This window comes from Malus sylvestris, chromosome 2, assembly GCF_916048215.2.
Source record: "Malus sylvestris chromosome 2, drMalSylv7.2, whole genome shotgun sequence".
NCBI classification, from domain to species: Eukaryota; Viridiplantae; Streptophyta; class Magnoliopsida; order Rosales; family Rosaceae; genus Malus; species Malus sylvestris.
Genome location: NC_062261.1, coordinates 34,358,584 through 34,375,189, shown reverse-complemented (window position 1 = coordinate 34,375,189; position 16,606 = coordinate 34,358,584). Strand labels below are relative to the sequence as shown.

The 16,606-nt window shown below is 38.9% G+C and overlaps 3 protein-coding genes across 3 annotated transcripts; 1 reads left to right on the top strand and 2 right to left on the bottom strand.

The window, feature by feature from the left end:
• Positions 1 to 46: 46 nt before the first annotated feature.
• LOC126587566 (uncharacterized) lies at positions 47 to 1,308 on the bottom strand. Its single transcript, XM_050252653.1, has one exon. The coding sequence runs from the start codon at positions 1,218 to 1,220 to the stop codon at positions 189 to 191; it is 1,032 nt and encodes a 343-aa protein (XP_050108610.1). The 5' UTR covers positions 1,221 to 1,308; the 3' UTR covers positions 47 to 188.
• Positions 1,309 to 3,016, bottom strand: LOC126603350 (uncharacterized). The gene has a single exon (XM_050270170.1). It carries the CDS (start codon positions 3,001 to 3,003, stop codon positions 1,309 to 1,311), a length of 1,695 nt encoding a protein of 564 aa, XP_050126127.1. The 5' UTR covers positions 3,004 to 3,016.
• A 9,450-nt stretch (positions 3,017 to 12,466) lies between these two features.
• Positions 12,467 to 15,041, top strand: LOC126603343 (cation/H(+) antiporter 15-like). The gene is made up of 3 exons (XM_050270157.1): positions 12,467 to 12,580; positions 12,698 to 13,735; positions 13,830 to 15,041. Exons 1-3 carry the CDS (start codon positions 12,467 to 12,469, stop codon positions 15,039 to 15,041), a joined length of 2,364 nt encoding a protein of 787 aa, XP_050126114.1.
• The last annotated feature ends 1,565 nt before the right edge of the window (positions 15,042 to 16,606 follow it).

Below are 16,606 nucleotides of genomic sequence, written 5' to 3'. Positions count from 1 at the left end.
AGATGGTTAAAGTAATGTGGTTTGAATAACATAAAAGTTCAAATAAAGTTCAAACGTACTGGGTTCAATGAACCCATTATTATCAACCAAGTTTGCTCAAAAAAATCTGCAAGGAAGAGAGAAGAGGAAAAGCCAACATAAAATCCCAAGTAGCAGGAGCGCAAAACAAAAGGAAAACAACATGAGTCCTACTCCGGTTTGCTGCAAAAGTGGAGCAGGGAAGCAATCGACTTCAAAATTCCTTCTTCTGCAGATTTGTTCAATACTTCAGCACGCTCAATATCTGGGAGAAGCCCTTCATTCGCATCGATCCGGGACTGACGAAGTTCTACATCCAATTTCTTCTGTCGCTCAATTGAAGCTTTAAGGTCACTCACTCGACGCTTAACAGCAAGTCTTCCAGAATCATATTGTTGACGAAGAACACGAGCAACCTCCTCTGCTTCCTTAACAGGCAATTCTTCGGCTTCAATTTTCTTAAGCTCCTGAATTGAATTGGTTAACTCTAACTCCAAGGCCTTCTTAGTTGACAAACACTCATCATGTCGATTAAACAAATCACGAATCTGATTACCTTGATCAATAATCCCAGTATTATCAGAAATCTGCGAAGCACATACAAAAACATGGCAAACAGTTTTGACAAACCACTCAAGCTCTGTTCGACCAGATTCCAAAAGATTAATAATGGGACGTAAAACATCAAACACCAGGTTCACTTCCTCACGACAGCCAAGAATTTCTATAGGAGAGTTGCAAGAGGAAAGTCTGACAAAAATATTCTCTACTTCACCAATAATATATCCTTGCCTAAGATTGCTCACCTCCGGGCCGAACAAAGCATGGATGGATGTTTTCACTTCTTGCAAAGATGAGGGGACAACTCCATCAGACACATAAGCAGCTGACTTCTCCCCGTAAGGCTGGTTCATCACCTTTGCATGCAAAGATGGTGCACTCAAATTTTTAGACATCACTTCCAGAGTAAAATTACCTGTATCAGCAGCAACTACAGTTCCAATATCCACACCATTAAGATCATCAGGTTTCTCATAACGAGCACGCTTAAAATTCACATCACAGCTACTCCCTAAAGAAGACCCTGATGAAGAAAACTCCGGGATAGCCTTGCATTTCTTGTAAGCCGTTGTATTCCTATTTTTAGAAAGGCCAGAACTCTGACCAACTGGTTGCAAGCTAGGAGACTTCTCAATTCCCATCTCAGAAAGCAAAATTTATTTTCTTAGACCAGGGGATATATCTCTCAGAACTGACACACTAAAAATTGTCTTCTTATTAAGGGGACGTTTATTGAAGATAGCATAAATGTCGGCCAAAGAAGTCCCAAGGTATGTTGCACAAGAGGTCCCCCACCACTTGCAATACCAATAGGTACAGATTCCTTGATGTGTTGAACATGGAACATAAAAAAAGAGATCCGGTGTTCCTTTTAAGAAGCACAGCCTGCGCTTCGAACATATCCTCAGCACTGCAATTTAGTCTACTAGAAACACCAAATGCTAATTTGTTCGCGGGAACTCCTTGATCAAAACCAAATTGACGAGCAAACCTATTAGGAAAATATGGTTCTATCCAAGACTGTTCATCAATTCTGACAGGAAGCTTTGCAGTGCGAACACAAACCAAAAATTCAAAATAATCATCAGAAAGGTCTTCATTATCCATCAAAGAACAACCTTTCTCTTCCACAAAAACAGTTGGACGATAAATAACAGATTTGTCGCTCCGAAAGATAAACCTCGCATGAGATATACTGACCTCCCTGGGTTCAATACCCGCATATCTTGCTAATTGAGGATAACCCTTAGGAAAATCACTATCAGGACGAGATCGGTATAAATGTGGAAAATGCTCCCCTAACCAACTGACAATATAGTGAACCGGCATGGAAATATATGTAAAACCAGGGCCCCTCGGACAAGAAACGATATCCCCAAGGCCATGATAAATATAGCCAAGAACGGTCGGTGCAATAAAGACTTTAGAGCCCTGTGCCAGCAAACAAGCCATAAGAAAAGTCTCGGGTCTCACTTTGCCGCCCTTTGAAGGCAAAACAAATCTACAAAGCCAGAATGCCAAAAATGCAGCCAAGGCCCATTCTTTTGTGACTTCCAACATGTTTCTTTGGGCCTTAAAGATCTTTTGCTCATTTGGGGACATCCGCTGATTTTTCTCACCATAACCCATGTACATTATTTTTCCTCGATAAAAATGGTCCAACCATTGATTCCAAAACATTTGTTTCTGCCCATAAAATTTGCACAATTGCGAATGAATTCTCAGAAGTTCTGGAAGAGTAGACGGGTAAGCTTCTTTCCTGCACAGATCATGATTTGGAGGAATAACCTCTTCATAAGGAGCACCGAGAATTGGTAGACCACTTATCACCTTCAAGTCATACAATGAAATACTCATTTCCCCATTTCCCTGGTGGAAGGTGTTGGTTAAGGGACCCCATAACTCACAAAAAGCTTTCCATACGTTAGAAGAGTATCTGAAAGGATAACGAGACACTGCCACAACACCATAAATATCCGCTTGACGCAGCACACTTGCATAAGTCCGTAAAGTAGTCTCTGTCCACTCCAGCACACCAACCTGAAAAGTAGCACAACCTGTGACTTTGACATCCGAACCCCAATCTGTCTTCTCTCGAATCATTATGTGCAGAAGCGGAAAAAAATTAGCGTCAACCTTAAACTTGGCGTCTCCGTCAGCCTCATTATTCACTTTCATCAAAGTATAGGCCTGAAATAAGTTGCCTTGATTCCGACCAACTTTGATACCACCATCTTCCGGAGTAAAATCAAGATGACCAGAGTTCACTTTGGAAGGGAGAAACCAAATAGGAGGATCACTGAAAGAAAAATTGTAGTTAAGTGAAGCCAATGGAGAAGAACGCATGTACTCTAGACCCGTGGCAAACTCTTTCCTGGCCTTATCAACAGCTCGCTGGGTACAAACTTGGCCATCTGCATTCATTCCCTGAAATATATATAATGTAGCAATGGTCAAAACCTCAGTATACAATGCAATCATATCAAGCCTTATACGCTCAAATAATTTCATGCATAAGGCTTGAGGGGGCAATCTGTTGAACAACAAAAATACACAACAAACAAAATAAAGTCCATACAAATTGGGTCAAATTACAAGGCAAAACAAAAATGTAATCCAGCCCCAAAAAAATTGAGGATGGGCTTTACATGAATTTCTTTTTACAAAAGGGGGAAGAAACTGTGCAAAACAGGGTCTCCTAATTTTCTGCAAAGTATGAAAAAAAACTGCATAGTTAGTGGGAGAAGTTAAGGGAAAGTGACAGGAGGTCATGGTCTCCATCTCCCCCCATGTAAAAAAAAAATCTAGAGCTTTCTTGGGATGCCTATAAATAGGCATCAGCCACAGCAAGAGAGGAGACAAACAAAAAAAAAAGGGGAAACTCTGCAGAAAATAGAGAAACTTTAAGAGAAAATACCAAAAGCAACGAACTGCTGCCAAAAAAAGAGAACGAGTTCAACCATTCGTGCTTTCAGGCCAAGATCCAAAGAAGAACATTCACCACCAGGTATGAAACAAAGCCCTGTTAAAATTATTCTTCTCTTGTTTGATGTTATATTGCAGAAAAAAGCAGGGTAATATGTGTGTGTGTGTGTGTGTGTGTGTGTGTGTGTGTGTATACAAAAGACAGAGAAGGACACAAAAGAAGAAGCAACAAAAAAAAAATTACATGGCAGTCGAAGACCACCAGGCAATGGTCCACAACATTCCCCTTTGCTCGGCAATGGTCCACAACGCAAAAAAAAAGGAGAAGGACAAATCATGTTTTCTCTAATCCTTCTTTTAGCCATCTTTTGGCTTTTTTATCTTTGCTCGGATGGAGGTGGAGACTTTGAACGACACAACTCCCCACTAACTGCAGCAGAAATAATCTCCAAGAATCCCATGAATTTCTTCGGGGTGGCCTAGACCACCCCGTGAAGTTTTAACCGAGTCTAAATGGTCTATACCCCCTCACTGGACTGACAAGTGCAACTTCAAAATCCCAAGCTCAGTTTCTGTAAAGAAAGACAGCAAGGAAGCAACATATACCGAGATACAACTCAAGGGGTAAGAAATTGTTCTGTTTGGTGCTACTCATGGGTACAAGACATGGAGACATAAAGAAATTTATCGCAATTTAGAGCTTCACTTCACTCCAAATACATAAACAAATCCAGAACATAAAGAAAACGAAAATGGGTAACTTGCTTGACACCCCCTGCCCTCTTCGTTTCGAGTCTTCAATCCACAAAAAAGAAAAGCACAAGTGGCAAGAAACAAAAGAATGATGTAGCAAAAAAAAAAATGAAAGTTCCGTGACCTGCACAAAATGGGGAATCTACAATTTAGGGGGGAAAGAGGATAAATTGGAACAATTCAAAAAGAGATAGAACTCCAGTCTTACCCATCTTCGTTTGCAAATCAACGGCTGACAAACCCAAAAGGAATTTCAAAAACATGGCGAAATCAACGGGAGCCCAAATATTGCTGAACTGCCTTCGGTTTCTGATGGAAGAGCACCGTGTGTTGGAACTAAAAAAAAAGGATTTGTAAAGCCATCTCGCAAGGCAAGAGAAAAGGGCGAATAAAGCTGCACCTCACGTGGAAAAGAAGAGAGGGTATTGAAATTGGGAGTCTACACTGCACCTCACGTGGAAAAGAAGAGAGGGTATTGAAATTTGAAGCCTTAAAGGCATAAAAAAAAGGGAACTTTAACGAAAAGCTCCTGGTACTGTTCACTTTAACGAAAAACCACATTTTTACACTAAAAAGTCAATCCTGGTACTATTCACTTTACCCTTTATTTTGTCCTTATCGTTAAAACTCAAAGTTTTCAAGCCCTTTTCATTAGTTTTCCTTAAAAAAAAAAGCAAATTATAAAAAAAAAAGGATTCAAAATCCTATGATAAATAGGTATGAAAATTCAAAAGAAAATTATAAAAAAAAAAAGGGAAGCTACTTGTTAAAGAATTCCATCAAAAGCCTTTTTGTGCTAAGACTTTGACGCCATGTGATATCCCATCTGGACTTGGAAAAATCAAAGTGTACAAGGGAATAAATAAAAAGCTTGCTACATACAATTCCCTCAAATTAAAATGGGAAGGCTATCCACGAAACCAGAAAGAAAAAAAGAGTAGCTCTTCCATATTACTTATATGGGATTTATGAATATGGCATCTATCAAAGTTAAATTTATTCAAGAAGTCTGAGATGCACGGCACCAAGACAAAGTCAAATACCAAAGTAATAGTGGGTTCATCACAAATATTCCCATTAAATTTACAAGATACAAATGGCACGAAGCCATATCAAGTATTAAATGGCACAAAGCCGCGATGAGTCTCAAAATTTACGAACTACGCTGGTTTGATTTCGTTAAGGATAAGTAGGCAGTTTGATATCAAATTTCAGACGCAACCATGAAATCATAACGAATCCTTGGTTTATATAAACTAAATTCACTCCTACTACTTTGATCAAGTAATTACAAATTCTACAAAGAATAAAAGAGAAGTCTTCAAGCACAAGTTCCTAGTTTTATAGGGGATGTTGCTCCATGTGAGATTGAAGTAAAACAACAATTTTGTATTCACGTGAGCTTTATATTTTTGGACTCCGTAAATAAAAATAGGGACGGACAACACAAAGTCATGTCAAGTTTCAAATGGAAGGAAGCAGTATCAAATGTCAGATGGCACAAAGCCGAAGAAAAAATCTCAAATGGCATGAAGCCGTATCAAATATCAAACGGCACGAAGCTGCAACAAGACTCAAATGGCATGAAGCCACATCCAGCTCCAATGGTTTAAAGTTCTCGCCTGCATGAGCTAAAACTGCACAAGGCGTTCCAACGGCTTAAAATCCTCGTCCGCATGAGCTGAAACTGCACAAAGCATCAGTTGCTCCTTACCTGCACGACCTGAAACTGCACAAGGCATCAAACTCCAACAAAACACATAAAGAACTACGAGTGACTTGATCCCTCAACGAGGGTATGTAGGCGATCTAGGGCTCTACCTACACACAGTCACAAAATCAAATAAACACCCAAATTCCCAAGTTATGATTTATTCATATTAGAATCAAAGGGTATTCCTTTCCCAAAAGAATGGTCGAACTCGAATTAATAAAACCCTCTTCAAAAAAATGAACGAGGGTGAAATTGTGTCGAGTGAATTATTTGTTTACATATTGTGTACAATTTTTGCTCAACAGCGAGAGGGTAAACCAATTCCCTGACACGTATATGGGTCTGCTTTCTAGTGCGAGAGGATAAACTAATTGCTCTCCAGTGCGAGAAGGTAAACCAATTCCCCGACACCCATATGGGTCTGCTCTCCAGTGCGAGAGGATAAACTAATTGCTCTCCAGTGCGAGAAGGTAAACCGATTCCCCGACACCCATATGGGTCTGCTCTCCAGTGCGAGAGGATAAACTAATTGCTCTCCAGTGCGACACCCATATGGGTCTGCTCTCCAGTGCGAGAGGATAAACTAATTGCTCTCCAGTGCGAGAGGGTAAACCGATTCCCCGACACCCATATGGGTCTGCTCTCCAGTGCGAGAGGATAAACTAATTGCTCTCCAGTGCGAGAGGGTAAAACAATTCCCCGACACCCATATGGGTCTACTCTCTAGTGCGAGAGGATAAACTAATTGCTCTCCAGCGCGAGAGGGTAAACTAATTACTCTCCAGCGCAAGAGGGTAAACTAATTGCTCTCCAGCGCGATAGGGTAAACTAATTCCCCGACACCCATATGGGTAAGCTTTCCAGTGCGAGAAGGCCACATAGCTTAAAAGATCGAATGCTTGAAGATCAACTGGGCATCAAATGGTCAGGGGGCAGTAGCCACTTTTGCACTTAACAGTTCACTCATCCAACACTTCATCTTCAACAGCTCCGATCTTGACAGCTTTATCCTTGATTGCTCCATCTACGGCAGCTGAGAAATCAAACTCAAACAGTTTCCTCATTTTTGGCAAGCAGCCCAAACCGTTGCCTATGCCACACCACTTCCTAGGCCCATGCCGAGCTAATCCTTGGCTTCAATCAAGCCGAGCAGCACAAGCAATGGCCCCTGCCAGCTGACGTGCCGCACCACCTCGACAGCTGCCCCGTGGCAGCACCTCCCAAGAAGAAGACAAGGAGAATTAAGTTTTCCTTACATCGGTGCGACACGGAGAAGTCGAAGAAAGCAACGAAAGACGATCCTTTACACGGGCAAGATGTAGAAGATTGCTAGAGGAGGGGGAACAAATATCCTCTAAGCTCTCTCTCTTGTAGGGTAGAATAAATCACTCTTCAAAGTTGATTGAATTAAGGGTGGGTTCAAAAAACCGAAAACCGAACCGAACCGAAACCGAAAAAACCGAACCGAACGAAAAAACCAAACCGAATTGAAAAAACCGAACCGAACCAATTAATTAAATTATTATTTTTTATTTAATTATTTGTTTTGGGTATTATTTTCTAAACCCAATTTGTAAGTTAAAATGTGCTAAACACAATGTGTTGCCAAACTTTAATCTCAAAATATTAAAAAAAGGCCTATAAAAACTCTAAACCTTAACCTATTATTTCTCCCCCATATAAGGTTTCGGAACCAGACCTCCTCCTAAACTACCTACATCCATCTCCATAGCACTGTCTACTTCTGCCCCAGCTTTCTTTTCCAAATCTACTCTCATATAACATGTAACAGAATCCATAAACATTTATTTCGGGTAGATTACTGGCGTAATTTGTGATGGACAAGAACCCAACACACACTAAATAAATCCACCCACGCATTACTTTTACTAATCAAGTTGTCAACATGTAGTTACAAGGAAACAACCCTGATCTTTGAACAACATCATACAATTTAACTTTTCTAAGTCATTTGTACGATTTTTGTGTTGTGAGGTTGTTAGTTTGGACTTTGGAAGACTTGATTGATGATTTTAGTTCAACTTTAAATGTTTATTTTCATTGTCTTTGATTCTAGTTAGAATGCTTATGCTATGATTGTGTTGGAGATGTTAAAATTTAAAATTTCAATGTTTTTCATTTTTTTAAAAAAAAAAAAAAACCGAAACCGAACCGGAAAAAACCAAACCGAAAAAAACCGAACCGATTTGAACCGAACCCGCCCCTAGATTTAATAACCAACTTAAGGTGGACTTAAATAGGCTTTGAGAGAAATTTATTTCCCTCTCCTAGAAGATCTAATTTCGTATTAAAGAGGGAATCTACCTCAAAACAGGAAGCAGTCCTAAGTTTCCTAGAGCAAGAAGATCTCTACACCTGTTACCCTTTCCTACGAGCAGCCCAGCAGGTGTGGGGGCATTTGTGGAGCCAAAAATAATCACAAGGCGACACGTGGATTTTTGGGTAAAGATGACAAATTTACCCTCGGAGCATACCGGGTCTCCTACACTCGAGCAGTGGAGAATCATCCATCAACCAAATCAGGAGTACCCAAAATGGGTAATAAGTTCAAATTTGTCTTATCCATCCTCATTCCATAACCTTCAAAACCTTCCATACAAATTAGATTAATTAGGCTAATTAATAGATTAATTCTAATTAATCCATTAATCACCAAATTAATCACCATTTTCACACAAAATCCTCTAAGGGCCGTCCACCTTATTCCCTATATATAGGATCCCATTTCTTCTAAAAAGCTAAGTCCACACTCTTGCAAAACTCCCAAAAATTCTCTAAACAATTTTTCTCTCTAAATTCTAACTTTGGCATCAGAGGTTCTTCGGCCAAAGCCCCCCCCATTCATCGTGGGCGCGTGAGGCTCTTGGCCTTGACCAAAGGTGTCGATTGTTTTGTAGGTGCAATTTTGTCAAAGAAGGAGAAGGCGAAAATTTGCATCCACACCTTTGAATTTTTTCATGGGCTCAGAGCTCCAATGGTTCAGGAGGCTGTGGCTGCGGCTGCAGTCATGGGAGCTTTGGGGAGCATAGTGAGAAAGAGGAAGAGGTTAAGAGACATGAGTTTCTTTTTTATCCTTATTTTATTCCTCGAAGTTAATTTGTTATATGATTTTACACAAGAGTAATGCTAGGTGGACTAAATTTGCAACTAAATGATGGGTCACCAATAAGAAACAATGTTAATGCCTAAGTAATAAATCAATCATCAACTTTCATGTTATTTAGTTTACAAAATTTAATCTACAAATTTAGTCTCTCTACCATTACACAAGTGCATGCTTTGAGGACAACTTTTTCCTTTCTTCTTATGCCTCGCCTAGAAAAATTTAAGAAAATAATTCATATCTACGTATTTATGTCTGTTAATTCACTTTTGATTCACTTAATTTAACAATTCACACTTGCTTCAAATCCTAAACTTTATTCATAATTGAAATACAACTTGGCTACATGAGCCCAATCTCGGGCACAGTTGTGAAACAGCACAGAACTACAAAGAGAGTAAAGATACAACATCACTGATCATGACCAAAATCTTATTACATTAATGTCAAATCTAACTACAAGGCTTAAACGAATTGAACTTCTTCATTGGTGATGCGTGTCTTATGCAAGGCCCCTTCCGTCTTGGAAGAGGTTGCCTGAGTGAGCTGCTGAAGTTGTGTCCTGAAAGCTAATTTTGTAATATTGGATATTATGTAACAACTTCATATTAATTAATAAATAAATGAGCAAGATTTATTCATCCATGAGTTGGGCTTATAGAGATAGTATACTATGAATGAGCCTATAGGATTTAAGGTATGAAAGTAATGTCCTAACCGAGGTTAGGGTAGAGAGGGTTGTATTCCATAGTAACTTAGTACTTAAATAAAGTTCTAGCTATTTGGAAAGTCCATTGGACATTGACTATCCTGAAAGGCAGGTGTATTTGCATTAAGGTTAGTATGGTCTCGTGTTATGCCTGTTGGACACGTAATGAATGTACATGTGCTTGTCTATTGAACAAGTTCACAGTTCACAACACACTGACCACACAAGAAGTTTAAATGTATGGATGCTTACCATATGTCATAGCTTCTGGTTGTAGTAAGCAAATAGTTCTCAAACTTGAGGCATCATAGGTATCTTATGCTTATAGATATGAACTTTGGTTTTACCTTAAAGCCCTCACTACTTTGCAGGGCCTGATTGTGTGATACTCAGGTTCATATGTATGAGTATGAAGATACATGAATCCGCAACAAAAAATCTCTCACCTTCTGATAATTGTTCAATAGAAGAAGATATGCCTCGAAGCCACTTAAAGATCTATCTCATAAATCTTCGGCCGAAGTACTTGTTGATCAAGCTATGTTTGTATCAATTGCTTCAACATAAGATGAATCATGGCGTCATAGATTACTACTTGTGATTTGACATAAATCTTGATTGGGACATGGGTGATAGAAGAATTGAATTGCATTGTAACTACAATCAAGGTTCCAAAGAATATCATGATTAGTTCATATAATTAATTTCATTGTCGTATAATATGCAATTCCAGCCACTTTGATTTCCACACTAAGACACATGTTTTGTACTAAGTCCAATCCGATACCAATGGCCTTGGTGGAGTCCTTTAGTATTATCTTGCTCTTCATGACTTGAATCTTGATAGATTTTTAATGCTTTACTTACTTAATTTGTCAATTTACATTTTAAGTCCTCGTTCACTCGAGGCACATAAAAGAACTTAACCGAACCAACATCTCACATGTTAAACAATCATTTGGTTAAGAAGTCAGATTGTAGCGCAACTTTCACACACACACGCACACATACATACACAATCAGATACAAGCATTGTATGTTCGTGGCCTCCAACAGTGGCATACTTATTCTCTCTTTCTCTCGAGCCATCTCGTGACAGAATACGTATTGAACTAAATCTAGGCTCTGTCAGAGTTTTGAGACCTACACCACGCGCTTTTTATATTAACTATGACAGTTCACATTGAATGCTAGGCCTCACTCTCTATGCCATGCCTTACCTTGCTTCCCCATCTTTCTCCCTAGGTGTATAGTGCAAGGCAATTAGTACGTCCGGGTTAGACGTTAGGTTTGTAATGGTCTTTTGGTTGTTCACAATTAATATAGAATGAAAATCAATCAAATATATAAAAAAAAATCTATTTACCATTTTTCAGTTTAATGGTGAGGATTGGAGATCATGAAGTACCAAAAAGTGAACGCTTTTGTTATCTTAGATCTCTCTTGCAAAAGAATCTTGGATCTATCTTGCAAAAAAACGAAAAATTGGATGGAGATATTAACATAGAATACAAGTTGAATGTATGAAGTGCAAAAGTGCATCAGGTGTGTAGTGCGACCATCCTATGTCACTAAATCTCAAGGAAAAAAATTATAAGATGGCAATAAGGTCAGCAATGTTTTACTATACGTAAAGCAAAGATAGGAATACTTTGTTGGATGTGTGGCACACAAGAAAAGACATGAATAAGAACGAGGATATCCAAAGTAAAGCAGGAGTGACCGTAATCCAAGATAAGATGCGAGAAAATCGGTTAAAGTGGTTCGAACTTGTGAAACGAAGACTTATAGATGCTTCGGTTAGAAAATGCGATTATGAAATAGAGGCTCAAGGCAAAAAGGATAGAGAAAGATCTAGGAAAACTTGGAAATAGACTTTAAGAAAAGACATGAAATAGTTAGAACTAACAGAACACTTGGGACAAAACATTTTAGGATTCATACAACATAATTTAATAGGATAAGATTTTTTTATTGTTTATTATTGTACTTACCTTTTTTCCGTTGGATGCTTTTTTATTTTGTTTTTTTAGTTAATTAAAACATAGAAAAAATATATCGAACTGTTTATGGTTAGTTCGGTTACTTGGGTAAATGAAGCCGTTGTACTGAATAAGACCAACGAACACCTCGTTACTAATTATAGTTATATGAAAAGAAAAAAAGAAAGAAAGAAAGAAAGAAAACTGTATAGAAGAGAGGAGCCAGGATGACCAATGATGTTTAACTATACTAGAGACGATCCAATAAAAATTAACTGTACTAGAAACGACTACAAAATAACCGAACAATTTTACGCCGTATATTACACCAAAACCACTTCATTTAGCTTTTGTTTTCTTTGGGAGCCTTCCCTTTCCTCCATCCCTGCCATTGCGACTTGCAAGAAAGTTTGTACTGTGTTTATACATACATACATACATACATACATACATATATATATATAAATATATATATCCGTTTCTCTCTGAGATGGGGTTTCTCCTTAGGTAAAGACCAGAAGGATTAGAGAAGTATATTATACATAATGTCTTATTTTAAGTTGACTGGGAGTGTTGGTGGGGAAGATTTTGTAATATCCAGTAACACAAAAGATTTAATTGTGGTATGCTTCAATAAAACGATATCCCCAACAGGACTATGGCGAGCACACAACCCCTTTATGTCAGCTCTTTCAGTTCTTGTTATAAAACTGAGCATTGCCGTCTTCAGCACTCGTATTTTTATGGTCGCCTTAAAACCCTTGCATCAACCACGCATTGTTGCTGAGATTCTTGTAAGCAGTACATCCTTCCTTATTCCTCTCTTGTTATTTTTTTCTTACATCTGTTGTTATTATTAACGAAAACATGTAAGTAGTATATACACCATTTTACACGTTACAAACTTTCAGGGTGGAATGTTGACGAGTACGAGTAATTGGGGTAGAGTTGTACCAGCCGTATTTCCTTACAGTACCGTGAAGATTATCGAGACCATCGGAAACTTGGCCCTCGTTTACCACATGTTCCTGGTGGGTTTAGAGCTTGATTTAAAACCAGTTTTACGAGCTGGAAAGAAAGCTCTTAGCATTGCGCTCGCCGGCATTGTCTTTTCCGTCCTTGTTGGTTGGGCCTTATGTCGATATGTGCTCCTCAAAGATTTTGTCGAAGAAACAAAAGGCAAGGATGGACAAAAATTTCCCACTGTGAACGGCCCGTGGTTCTGGGGCGTTGCTCTTGCCACCACCAACTTCCCAGACCTTGCCCGAATCCTCACAGACCTCAAACTTCTCTACTCTGCTGTCGGAGGACTTGCGTTATCTGCCTCTGTTATCTCCGACTTATGCTCCTGGTTTCTTCTTTTGCTCGTAATGGCCATAGTCAACAACTTCCAGACAATTTCGGTGGGACTCACCTTGCTTTTTATAGGGCTATGCATTTTTATCGTACGTCCTCTTCTGTCACAGATTGTTGACCGAATTCGTGACAAAGTACAAGACGATGGCGACTACGGTCAACTTGAATGCTTTGTTCTAGCCGGGGTGGTGCTTTGTGGGTACATTACCGATGCATGTGGGTCTCATTCTATCGTAGGGTCTTTTATGTTTGGAGCTATCATGCCTAGAGGAGAGTTTTCAAACAATCTTAATAAGAAGGTGGGAAGTTTTGTGCCTGGGATTCTGTTGCCTCTCTACTTCTGTATCAATGGGAGTAGACTCAACTATGTGGATATTCTCAGTTCCGTTTATCCATCGGAGAAAAAAACTGGGACGGACATATATCGTGTAGGGGGGGTTGTCATCTTAGCTTTTGCAGCTAAGACACTGAGCACTTTGGTTGCCGGCTTAGTAAACAAAATGTCATTTCGGGATAGTTTGGCTCTTGGAGTGCTCATGAACACCAAAGGCTTATTGACACTTATTATACTCAACACCGGTCGGGAAGTAAAGGTACGTAACATATAACTTTATGCATGCGTAATGCCTTTGAATAATTCATGAAAGAATGACAAATAATATGTCGTATATACATGTATATGTCTAGGCGTTGAACAAACAAACCTTCGGAGTAATGGTGCTGGCAATTTGGGTAATGACATTTGTAGTTGGTCCGCTTCTAGCAATTTTTTACAAGTCCAGTGCTAGGCCTTTCGTGCAATACAAAGAGAGAAATGTAGTAAGCGTAGGATCTAACAACGAGCTTCGAATCCTTGCATGTGCTCACAACTCACGCAATGTGCCAGGCATTATCAACCTCCTCGAGGCTTCTAATCCAACCAATAAATCCCCTCTTCATGTTCTTGCTGTCCACCTTGTGGAACTAACGGGGCATACTTCGGCGATGTTGGTAGTGCACGATGCTTGTAAGACCAATGATGTATATTCTCCCGACAACTCGTCCCCCTCAAATGCTTTTGAAGCATATGCCCAACAAAGAGAATGTGTCACGATGCAAACACTCACGGCGGTGTCTCAATACTCCACGATGCACCAGGATATATGCAACCTGGCTGAGGAGAATCGCGTCGCCATAATAATCATCCCGTTCCACAATAAATCCACCACATTGGTTGGAGGAGTGGCACCAGATGCAAACAACTCACATCTAAAGAGCCTCAACAACAACTTGATCGCAAATGCTCGGTGCTCTGTGGGTGTTTTTGTGGATCGAGGCCTCGGTGCATCCAACGACTCTTACCGTCGATGCTGCTATTCCATGCTCTTCTTTGGAGGGGTAGATGACCGTGAGGCATTAGCGTATGCGGGTCGCATGGCTGGACATCCTAGGACTAGCCTAACAGTCATATCGTTTAACATCATGAGTAAAAATGCATCAAACTTGTGCTCTGAGGATGATCATGGTGATGATGATGACGAAGACGACGACGATGAAGATGGTACTGGTGGAATTCTGAAGGCAATGGCAAGCACTGGGAGGGAAAAAAAACTGGATGAGTTGTACTTGGATGAGTTTAGGCTGATGTCAATGAATGATGCCTCCATAAAACTTTTAGAGAAATCGGTGACTAGGTGGGAACAAATTCTCTCACTAATAAGCTCAATGGAAGGTGAGTATGATATGTACATAGTAGGAAGAAGGCATGGAAATATATCAGAGGTCACCACGACGTTACTCGATGGCATCGACTCCAATGACCTTGGATTTCTTGGAGATGCATTGGTATCTTCAAACCTTACAGCAAGTACATCCGTTCTAGTTGTGCAACAAGGCCGCCTTTTGGATTATTATTCTTGATTGAGAGAGAAAATGGGATGTATCTTGGAATAATTTGTGTTGGAGAATTAGGTAATAAAAACTTATTGAGATTGGTAAATATGGGATTGTATTTTATTTCCTACCTACAAAATAATGTGTAGGTTTCCTTGTTGAAGGAATTAGGTTTACTCATTTAATTTGGTTACTTATTCAATTAGGCTTGTATTTCTTTTCTATAAATACTTTCTTATGCGGAATAATAAAGATGTATTTGAATTGTGTGAACAATGTGGTAGTGTTATTGCTTTTGATATAATATACTTTTGTTGTAGTTTGAGAATAATTAACTGTAAAGTAAAATAATCAAGCTTTGGATAAATTGTATTTAAGGTATATATGTATTGTCATTCTTGAATACGCACAGACACTTAAATTCTAAATTATAAATTTAACATGTAAAATGCCCCTAAAACATTACCTTTAGTGCTCACATAAATTTTTTTATTTTCTTCTTCCTCGCATCAAAGCTGTCGTCATCGAAGTACAGTGGATGGAGAACTGGGCCCACAACACTATTCATCCTAGTTGTCACAAATATGTCACTATTGATGTCTTGGGACCTGGTGCCAATTGAAAATTCAAGAATAAATATTAATTAGCCTAGAGGGGGATCGAATAGGTTTTAACTTAAATGACTAGGCCAAATTTAAACTAACAATTAATTAAACATGGTTAAAATCCTACACATCAATAACAAACAGAAAATAAAGTGTTCACCATATCATGTAGATTTAACGAATCAAAACCCCATCACTAGGGAAAATCCTTGTACTACTAAGTCAAAATATAAGTTAAGAGAAACGAACATAAAAGGAACTTACAAAAATCATCTTACTAGACTCTGAGGTAGAAGGCAGCTTTAGAGGACCTTAATGGTAATATGAAACATATTACGAACTGTAGCCACAAAAGTCTTGAAGTGATCAAATACGTTTGATTGGGTATATTCACGAATAACTGAAAAAATCATCAGTAAATAAAATATAAAAGAAAAACCGCTAAAGAAAGTAACAGGTGACGTCCACATAGCCTGATGAATTAGGGAAAATAAGGCAAAAGCATGATTATTATTATTATTCAAACTAGCCTCTTGCCGCGCATGGGAGTTTTTATTATTTATTATTTAATTCATTATTTTTTAATTAAAATTTTTTGTTTTAATGAGGCTTAAGAAAACAAAAATTTTGATGAAAAACATTTAATTGTTGTAATATTATGATATTAAAGTATATGTGTGGTTGTGTAAATTACTAGTAGATTGTATTTAAAATTGTTGATGCACAAAACCGGAGGGGTCTTGGAACAACGTAAATCCGACCGTGAATTTGCAAGAAAGTAAAGAACACAAGATGTATCGTGGTTCACCCCAATGTTTGGGCTACGTCCACACTGATATTGTATTTCTCTGTTTGTGAGAGGCTTGTGAGGGAGAGAGAGCTTCTGAGGGTGAGAGAGCTCTTTAGGGGATTAGAGGCTTTTTGTTTGTGAGGGTGAGGAGGCCCTTTTATAGAATAAGGGCTCCTCACTTATTACATATTTGCCCC

Bases quoted from the DNA above. Each gene is read 5' to 3' on its own strand.
- LOC126587566 (XM_050252653.1), bottom strand. From the start codon at position 1,220: ATGGGAATTGAGAAGTCTCCTAGCTTGCAACCAGTTGGTCAGAGTTCT.
- LOC126603350 (XM_050270170.1), bottom strand. From the start codon at position 3,003: ATGAATGCAGATGGCCAAGTTTGTACCCAGCGAGCTGTTGATAAGGCC.
- LOC126603343 (XM_050270157.1), top strand. From the start codon at position 12,467: ATGTCAGCTCTTTCAGTTCTTGTTATAAAACTGAGCATTGCCGTCTTC. The intron at 12,581-12,697 runs GTAAGCAGTACA...ACAAACTTTCAG, and splicing joins GCATTGTTGCTGAGATTCTT to GGTGGAATGTTGACGAGTAC. The intron at 13,736-13,829 runs GTACGTAACATA...GTATATGTCTAG, and splicing joins ACACCGGTCGGGAAGTAAAG to GCGTTGAACAAACAAACCTT.